The following is a 9132-nucleotide window of genomic DNA, read 5'->3' on the forward strand; positions in this document are numbered from 1 at the left end:
TCTACCACGTTTTTAAAGCCACAGTTCGATTGACATAATCTGATATAGTCATGAGTCAAGAGGAAATGGGCCACATTACACATAATATCAAGTGGGCCATTTTTGGCAAGAGCAATGCTGTGTTAACTTGACCAGAGGTATTCTTACAGCAGAAAATTCTAAGTCTACCTATACAGAAGTAAATATCATTAGTCTATTTTAGCTAAAGTTTGCAAAACATTTTCATGGCTCCACATATTGTATGGTACTCGGGACAGGGAGAAGGAGTTAACCCAGCCCGACCTGCTGAAAGATTGCCCGCTGAGGTCCTCTATACCTACGTCAGACTAGCTGCCCTCCTACCACTGCTACCTGTCTAATGACTATGTTAAAACCTAAACAGACTCTTAACTATCTGCCACTATTACAATTACCACTATTAAGTCTCATTACTCTCATTACTCTTACCATCACTGCAATGACTTTATTAAGTTGTACTACACCATGATTATTATATTATGATTATGATCAGAGCAGTTCAACAGTATAGATGCTTTGGTAACTTTTATCAATAATGTTTAAATAATTCTGACCAGAGGAGGATGGGTCGGGTTCCCTCATGTGAGTTTTGGTTCCTCCCAAGGTTTCTTCCTCCAGCTCTGAGGGCGTTTTTCCTTGCCACCGTCGCCGTTGGCTTGCTCACTGGGGGTCTTTGATCATTCATGTCTTTTTTTTCTGTCTTTTACTAATTACTAATTGTGTAAAGTTGCTTTGTCACAACAACAGTTGTAAAAAGCGCTATACAAATAAATTGGACTTGACTTAAAGAAGAATCAGGTCAGAAAGAAAGAGTCAAAGAAAAACTAGGTCAAGAAGAAGGAATATTGGGACAGGATGAAGGTGGCAAAGAAGAATCTAGACAGGAGGGAGGAGTAGCTGGACAAGAATGAAGAGTCAGGACAGTAAGAAGGAGGGAAATGAGATCGGCACAGGGAGAAGGAGTTTAAGAATAAATCATGATTAAACGAAGGAGTCAGAGAAGAATCAAAACAGAAAGAAAGAGTCAGAAGAGAATCAGGGCAGGATGAAGAGATTAAAGGAAGATCAGGACAGGAGGAAGGAGGCAATGTAGAGAATCAGGACAGGAAGAAGGAGTCAAAGAAGAATGAGGACAGGAAGAAGGAGTCAAAGGAAAATGAGGACAGGAAGAAGGAGTCAAAAAAGAGTATCTAAACAGGAAGTTGTAATTATCAGACTGCTCTAAATGGACACTGAACAGGTTTCAACAGTGTTGTAGTTTTTTATTTCCAAATGACTTTACAGAAGCACATCTTCTCAATTCTGAGCCTGTCACTAAAGAATATGCAAAATGAATAACATTACTAAAATCAAGTTAAACAAAAATGATATATAATTTAAAAAAACATGGACAAGAAATCAAAAATATGCATGGTCAGAAATACATATACGTATATACACATAGGTATGATACTGTACATTTGTGTCCCCAAGGTACATGCAATGGTCCATTCATCCAGAATTATTTACACAGGGTACAGAGCAGCTACAGGGATTAAAGGATGGAGAAAACTAAAAATGGGCAAAAAAAGGAGATACATGTTTTTCATTGGAGAGCAGTGATATTTATATCTTTTTTATTTAAAAACTTTTTTAAATACAAAAATAAAACTGATGGATTTAAGAGAGAAGTATGGTACAGTTATCTACTATATATATATATATATATATATCCCTCCTAGATATTCCACCATTAACTGTGGGTGGTATTGTTGCCATGTAAAGTTACAGAGTAGGGTCGCTGAGTAAAAGTCTCTGCTGAGTCAGTAACTGCAAATGCCAATGGATTTAGAATGGGATGCCACTGAAAGCTTGTGCAGGTTCAGGAGATTTCCAGTACAAAGTATTGTCAGCATTCTAAAGACTCCTTTTACTCTAAGCAGGTAAATTTACAACAGAGGAACCTTGCAGATTGTCTGGTGAACTAATGAAGGTTTATGAGCAGTGCACAAATTGAACTGGTTCTCTTTGGAAGGAATTCAAATTCTATTGCATGTGTGGATTGAATCAGTGCTGACCCCAGCCCACATATGTGGGGTCTTTAGATTGCTGGGAAAAGCAAAAGGTTGTGTGGGTAGCACTTAATTCATCGGCACCATCGTGTGTCTGGGGGTTCGTGCCATTAGCAAATTGTGTTTTCGTGGGTCCGTTAGCAGAGGGGAGAGGTGAGAGAGTAGTAGGAGGAGGGGAGGATGGAGTCACTGAGCTTCCACCGCTTGGCTGTGGCGTCATGTGTTTCAGGAAAGCGCACTGACAACCACAGTCCTGCAGCAATCTCATCACGTCGTTCCGGAACCGTACACCCACCAGGGCATACAGCACAGGGTTGAGGCAACAGCGGATGTACGCCAGGCTGTGGGTGATGACTTCACTGAGGTTAATCCTGCTCCAGTAATCACAGTCGACTGAAGGCACGAACAGTTTGATTAACAGCACTACAGTGTACGGTAGCTGAAACAGCAAAAAGAGCAGCACCAGTGCCCCCATTAGGCGGAGTGTCCTCTGCTTTCGCCAGCATTTCCCCTGGCCCTGGAGCAACACACGCCCGATGGCGCTGTAACACACTAGCATGGTCAGCCAAGGTATGCAGAACCCAGCGATTTTATTAATTTTTGCACAATTCTTCACCCATTCCGCCTGTACATTCATCATGCACCTGTTCACAATGTCCCCATCTACTTTTCTCACCATGAAGTAAAGCAGATCCGGCACACTGAGGATGACGGAGATTAGCGCCACTAGGACAGCCGACAGCTTGCTGTAGCGTAGCATGCTAGGACGAAGCCTCTGGGCAGCTCTGGCCCGCACCACCACTAGATAGCGGTCAACACTAATACAAGCTAGCAGCAGTAAGCCACCATACGTGTTGATGGCGTACATGCCATTGTTGAGCTTGCACAGGACATCTCCAAACACCCATCTGCCAAGGATAACCTCGATGGTCTGCAGCGGCAATGTTAGCAGCAGCAGCAGGTCGGACAGCGCCAGGTAAAAGAGGAAGACATCAGTCATGCAGCGCAGACGGAAACAGCGGTACTTGGTGAAAGTGGCGATGACCAGGCCATTCCCAATCATACCAAGCAATAAGACTGTGAGAAACAGTGTGGCCTGGACGACCATGGCGCTCCCCTCCTGTGCCTTAGTGCCCTCACACGGCTGTGGCAGGATTGTGATGTCTGTAGAAACGGAATCGTAATCGCTAAAGTAGTCCTCGGTCACAGTGGACTGAAAATCTGTATCACAACAATAAAGACAGAGGCATATTGTTTTAAAAAAGTGACATCATGCAGGAGAGTTCATTAGATCATTCTGAAAAGATATGATAATCCTTTATTAGTCCCACAGTGGGGAAATTCTCAGTGTCTCAGCAGAAAGGGATAGCAAGAGTGCAAGATAGCAATGTGTGGGGGGAGAGGTATTGCACCTAGTATTTTTACATTGAGGGACCTCTGTCCCCCAAACATGTGTGTGTAGTTAAGTGTGTGTGTATGTGGTCCACCGGGAGCAGTGCTGGTTGTGCAGTCTGACGGCAGCCGGAAGGAAGGACCTGCGATACCGCTCCTTCACACACTTGGGGTGAAGCAGCCTGTCACTAAAGGAGCTGCCCAGTGTTGCTATAGTCCCATGCATGGGGTGGGAGCTGTTTTCCAGCATGGATACCAGCTTGGCTGTCATCCACCTGTCTCCCACCACCTGCACTGGGTCTAAGAAGCACCCCAGGACAGAGAAGGCCCCCGAAAAAAGCAAAGACATTAAAGGTGCCCTAAAAGGTCAGGCTGTAGATGTTTTGGCATTGTTGAAAAAAGAGAGTTCGGCACATGGAACTGATAGATCGTGAAGCTCTAACACTTTGGCATAACCAAAACTCCTGGAAAACAGGCCAACGGTGTGTGGGGGTAGCAAGTCTTGGATGATACACCGCTGCCCCCTGCTGGCCACAAAGAATTTCAGCAGTGTCACCTGTGGAGACGGCATCAGTGGAGACGAGGGGGTTAGATGGATCAGTGAAGTTGTAGTAGTTCGCCATTGCCCTGAGAGAGAGAGAGAGAGAGAGAGAGAGAGAGAGAGAGAGAGAGATTAAGATAGAGTTTGTATAATGAGGATCAACACAACAGTCACAAGTTCTCAACTGGTTGCCACTAAAAACCTTTTATGGTATAGTTCAAATCCTGCAAAGCTACATTATAGAGGGTCAATTATAATTGTTGGACAAAAAGAATACATACCTAAAGGTCTTTTTTTTCTAATGTTTATTTATGAATATGATTTCATATTATGAAAATTGTTTTACATATTTCACCCCTCTTTTAAACCACATCCATGAGTCTTGGTTTCTCTCAGCAGTGTCACTAGGACAGTGCTTACCTCAGCTTCAAATGCCCTTCAACTGAAGCGATGGCTTCATTTATAGCACTGTTATGAAGCATGATCCCCATAGTATGTAGAGTTTATAAGCCACATGCCAATGTATAAAAAATCATATATCACATTTTCTATCCATAACCCCTCCATTAAGCAGAATTCACTAGACATGTTGGGTGGGAAAATAAAGATAATAACAAATAAACTGCTGCAGCTTTATTTATAGCATTTGTGATATTAGTGATATATATATATATATATATATATATATATATATATATATATATATATATATATATATATATATCACTAATATCACAAATAAATGGAATAAAACAGAAACGTTGAGCAAGCAAACTCGTTTTCTACGTTTTCTCCATTTTAATCCCCGGAAAGCACAAGTCACGTCACCATGCATTTACACTGGGCATGCGCAATCCAGTGTAAACAGAGAGCACATCTTCAATTCATCTGCAGAAAACAGAGCCTTCAAATGTTCGAATGAACAGCTGATCACTTCGAAAAGTGGCAAAAAATGCTTGTGTCGTTCACACTAACAGTCCATCTTACAACCGTCCAGGAAACGGAGGCTGTAGTCACGTGGCTCTGCACTTTCACACTGTTTCTCTTTCTGCTGATGTAGTCTGTGGTGTTAGCTTAGAGTTGTTGAATGCAATGTATGTGTGCAGTCAACTGTACCCAAGCATTGACGACAAGATCCTTCCCTTGGATATTCATTATTGCGCTTTGCAAGACGCTATCCATATTGGGTTCTCGGCAGCTAGTGGAGGCTGTTGGCTTTAACGGTCATGTGCAAAACGATCTTTTTCCACCGGACACACTAAAGCACAGCCCTGGAGTTTTTCCATACCATTTGAGGATGTACTGGTGTTCTCTGCCTCAAAGGCAAGAAACATTCAGACAGAAAAAGTGTAAGGTTTGTATATAGCAATATATACAACTACTGCAGTCAGTAATACTGGTAAGAAGCTGCATTTGTGGCAAATAACGTTTATAGCAGCTCATTCACTGTTGGGCCCTTGAGCAAAGCCCTTCACCCTCCCTGCTCCCTGGGTGCCGCAGCAATGGCTGCCCACCACTCTGGGCATGCATGCTCACTGTAACTGTGTGTTTGATCACTAGTGTGTATGTGTGTGTGTGTGTGTGTGTGTGTTCACTACACGGATGGGTTAAAGGCGATGGCCAAATTCCATCTGTGTCTAACACTAATGGTGAATGCGGTTGTCTTGTGTATCCACTACATTTTTAACGTTACCTCTATTTCCCCACCCAACATGCAACAACTAGTTAATTCTGCTGGTTACGAATGCAAAATGTGTAACCACTTTAGTTTGAGAGCTTCAAAATCATTCACAGAACTGATCTGAATTGTTCATAAACAGATGTTTCTGTACTAATCTCTACATACTACGGGAATCATGCTTCTTCACAGTGCTAGGAATAAATCTATGGTCCATCGCTTAAGTCAAAGGGCATCAAATTCCTGCATGAAGCTGAAAACCATACTTTCATGCAGGCAAGCATTGAGCTTGTGACCCTGCTGAGAGAAACCGAGACTTAATACATTTAATACAAATGTAAATATGATATTTAACACATGTTATGTCAATACAATGTATTTAATAAAATGTCCTATTTTCGAATTGCTTCATAAATGCATTATTCAATGCTTACGAATCTGTTATGAAGGTACACTTTCAGTAAAGTGTTACTAATAAAATGTTGCGCATAAAGTCATAAAGTATGAGACCAGTAGATTTGATTATTTGATACACTGTGTGTCCAAATGTTTGCGGACACCCCTTCCAATACATGCATTCATACATTTGAAAGGGTGGCACCCATTGCTGACACAGATCTACAAATACACACGTACACAAATTGTGTAGTCCCTGTATTGCCAATAGAATAGGACTCTCTGAAGCAGATTAGCACAAACCTGTTGGCACCATGCCTGGGTATAAAGCATGTGGAACTGTTTGGGGAATTACTAACATTTTTTTTTTTTTTTTACTGAATGCAATTAAATCTTTACAGCAAATCCTCACTCCAAAACATAGTAGAGACAGTCTTCCCTTGACTGGACTTTTTTTTTTTACTATCCTTGCTGTCAGAAGAAACAATGAATGAGCAGGTGTCCCAATACTTTTGTCCATCTAGTGTAAATCAGTGTTGAGAGTCAGTTGGCATCCAAATCACCCAATATAGAAAAGAAACTGTTAAGTAAACCTGCTGGCAGGTATTGCAGCAGTATAGGGCAGCTCTGACAGTACACTGTAGCTCTCTCCACTTCTCCTTTTTGAAAAATTAGAAGCGTGTGCTGGAGCCCCCATTAATAACTGCCAAATCAGCAGCACGAGAACCTCATGACCACTTTCCTGTGGGTTTGGTTTTTACATGAACATCTTTTTTGTTCAGCAGAAGTAAAAAAGCAGAGTGGTAACTGCTGCTTTATCTGATTGCGGTTTAACAGGAAACCTTGACCGACAAAAGGATGCTGTCCTCAAGTAACAATTGTCAGGTTTTTGAGTAAACATTCAGACGTTTTTTCTCTGAGTCGTCATAGTTCTATATACTGTATAACTATTGGCTTTACCCATCAACTGTTGCAGAACCCCATTTTGAGGGGTGCTGTAGATCAAGTTACTTCAAGTTTCAGTTCTATTAAAATGAGGACCGGGCCAGTTATCTTGTGGGAATCTATTTTTGGTCCTACATTTTCCCTCAATCCCGACATGACGTCCCAGTGCAGGAAGGCATCCTCACAGCATGGTGTGTGGAGCTTTGCAGGGTTTGACTTATGGCATAGATGTGGTTTAGTTTTGAGACAAACCAGATCCTCTTTAATTCTGTCACAGTCTGTCTCAAACACTGTTTGACACATATCTGAAGTGTCTCGACATTCATCAAAGTGTCTGCATGCAGGTAGGCGCTCTTGCCGAATCTCTTACAAAGGGCATCTTTTGTGGATCACTTCGGATGACCGCTGATGCATGCGATCTTCAGTTGCAGGCCCCTTTCACTATGAAGTGCTCTAAACACATAGACTGAACAGACTGAGTGGATCCAGCTTGCCTATCCATACTCGGATCTCTACAAATGTTCAGTTACAGAATTGAAAACATCCCACTTGACATGTTGTAGGACTCAGTTAGTAAGAGACTGATTGAAGGCCCTGCTTTGTAATGACTGCAGCTGATGGTTAAGCCTCCAAAAAAGCAAGAAAAATCATTTAAAAAAGTGGGTGCACCCAGCATGACCCCTCCCCCTTCCAGCCTACTTTACGCTGACAGGATGCAGCCACATGCCTAGTTCTGAGCACTGGCTGAGGTTTCTATGGAAGACAGCACGTAAGAAATGATCGGAAGAGACCAAGAGGCGTATCAGCGATGCAGTGTGAAATGTCCTTTTCTTCGTGTCCATTTTCTGACACTGTTGAAATCATGAAATCATCACACCTTTTTAAACTGACTGAGATGAATTGCAGCTTCTATGGATTCACTGCAGGTGTATTTCCCCCCTAAATTCCCCCGTTTTTCTATTCTCTATGATCAAATTTCTTGTTCATAGTATAATAATGCTGCATTTGATATGGCTGGGACTAGTATTGTGTGTGTTTTGTGTGTGTGTGTGTGTGTGTGTGTGTGTATGTATGTATTTAGCTTTGACAATAACACTTGGATTCAGAAGTTTTAATAGAGAAAAAGCTTCACCAACGTTTAAAGAGATAAACGGATGATCAATCACTGGGTTGGATTAAGCTATGTGCTAAAAGAGGTATATATATATATATATATATATATATATATATATATATATATATATATATATATATAAGAGCTCAGACTGACGGAGATTAATTGCAGCTGAGCCTAGTATTTGGGGCTTAGGTGGTTAAAAGTCAAATTATATTTATGCGAAGAACATTTACACATACTCAAGCGCTAAGACAAATGAACATCATTGTGGGTATTTTCTGTCTATATTGGTTTTTAATTAAATCAGTAAATTAAACTTGCCTAGAATAGAATTTACCTTTGCATAGTTGAATAATGAGAATTCAGTACATGGACATGCTGTGAATCTCAAAAACTGTTGTGTCCTACTGTAAAAAAAAAAAAAAGGCCAATTCTGAAACCCCCAAACCGTTACCTAACAGTCTTGACTCTTTACAATTATTCATTGACTCTACATATTAATATTTCAGGTTGCTATGTGAACCGTGCCTCGTGATTGCAGCTTTACCTGTGCCGGTGTCTGCAGATGTGTCTCAATCTCAGCTGGCGATGGAGCAAAATCCAGGGAAGCAAACAGGGATCTGTGCTTGGCTAAAAGCTAATGCCAGCAGACCAGCTTTTAACATGAGTCCAACAAAGGAGAACCGACGTGTTTCATTCTGCGGCAAAACAACAGCCTTGTCTTTAATTAAACTCATATCTGAGCCCTGGCTCCACTTATGAGATGGAGTTCCCTGAGTTCCCACTTAAAGGTCCTGACAGTCTCCTCCCACATATGCTGATGCCATGGTCCAAACTCGCAAAATAAAGCTCTGCTAGTTAGATAACTTGGGAGGAGACTGAAAAGAGGGAGGAAAACTAGAGTTCAGGCACCTTCTGCTTGTGGTAAGAAGCCAGTCACCCTCTCTAAAAGGTGGAGCTAGGAATGAGAGATGACAGAGTTCAAGGGAAGTGA

General features: G+C 41.7%; 1 protein-coding gene across 1 annotated transcript; it reads right to left on the reverse strand.

Annotated features, from left to right (window-relative positions):
• Positions 1-1280: 1280 nt before the first annotated feature.
• ccr10 (chemokine (C-C motif) receptor 10) lies at positions 1281-8846 on the reverse strand. The gene is made up of 3 exons (XM_072678925.1): positions 8686-8846; positions 4018-4088; positions 1281-3290 (listed from the first exon to the last, which is right to left on the reverse strand). The coding sequence occupies exons 2-3, from the start codon at positions 4082-4084 to the stop codon at positions 2065-2067; spliced, it is 1293 nt and encodes a 430-aa protein (XP_072535026.1). The 5' UTR covers positions 4085-4088; positions 8686-8846; the 3' UTR covers positions 1281-2064.
• Between the last annotated feature and the right edge of the window lie 286 nt (positions 8847-9132).

The sequence above is a fragment of the Salminus brasiliensis genome, chromosome 5, assembly GCF_030463535.1.
Source record: "Salminus brasiliensis chromosome 5, fSalBra1.hap2, whole genome shotgun sequence".
NCBI lineage: Eukaryota > Metazoa > Chordata > Actinopteri > Characiformes > Bryconidae > Salminus > Salminus brasiliensis.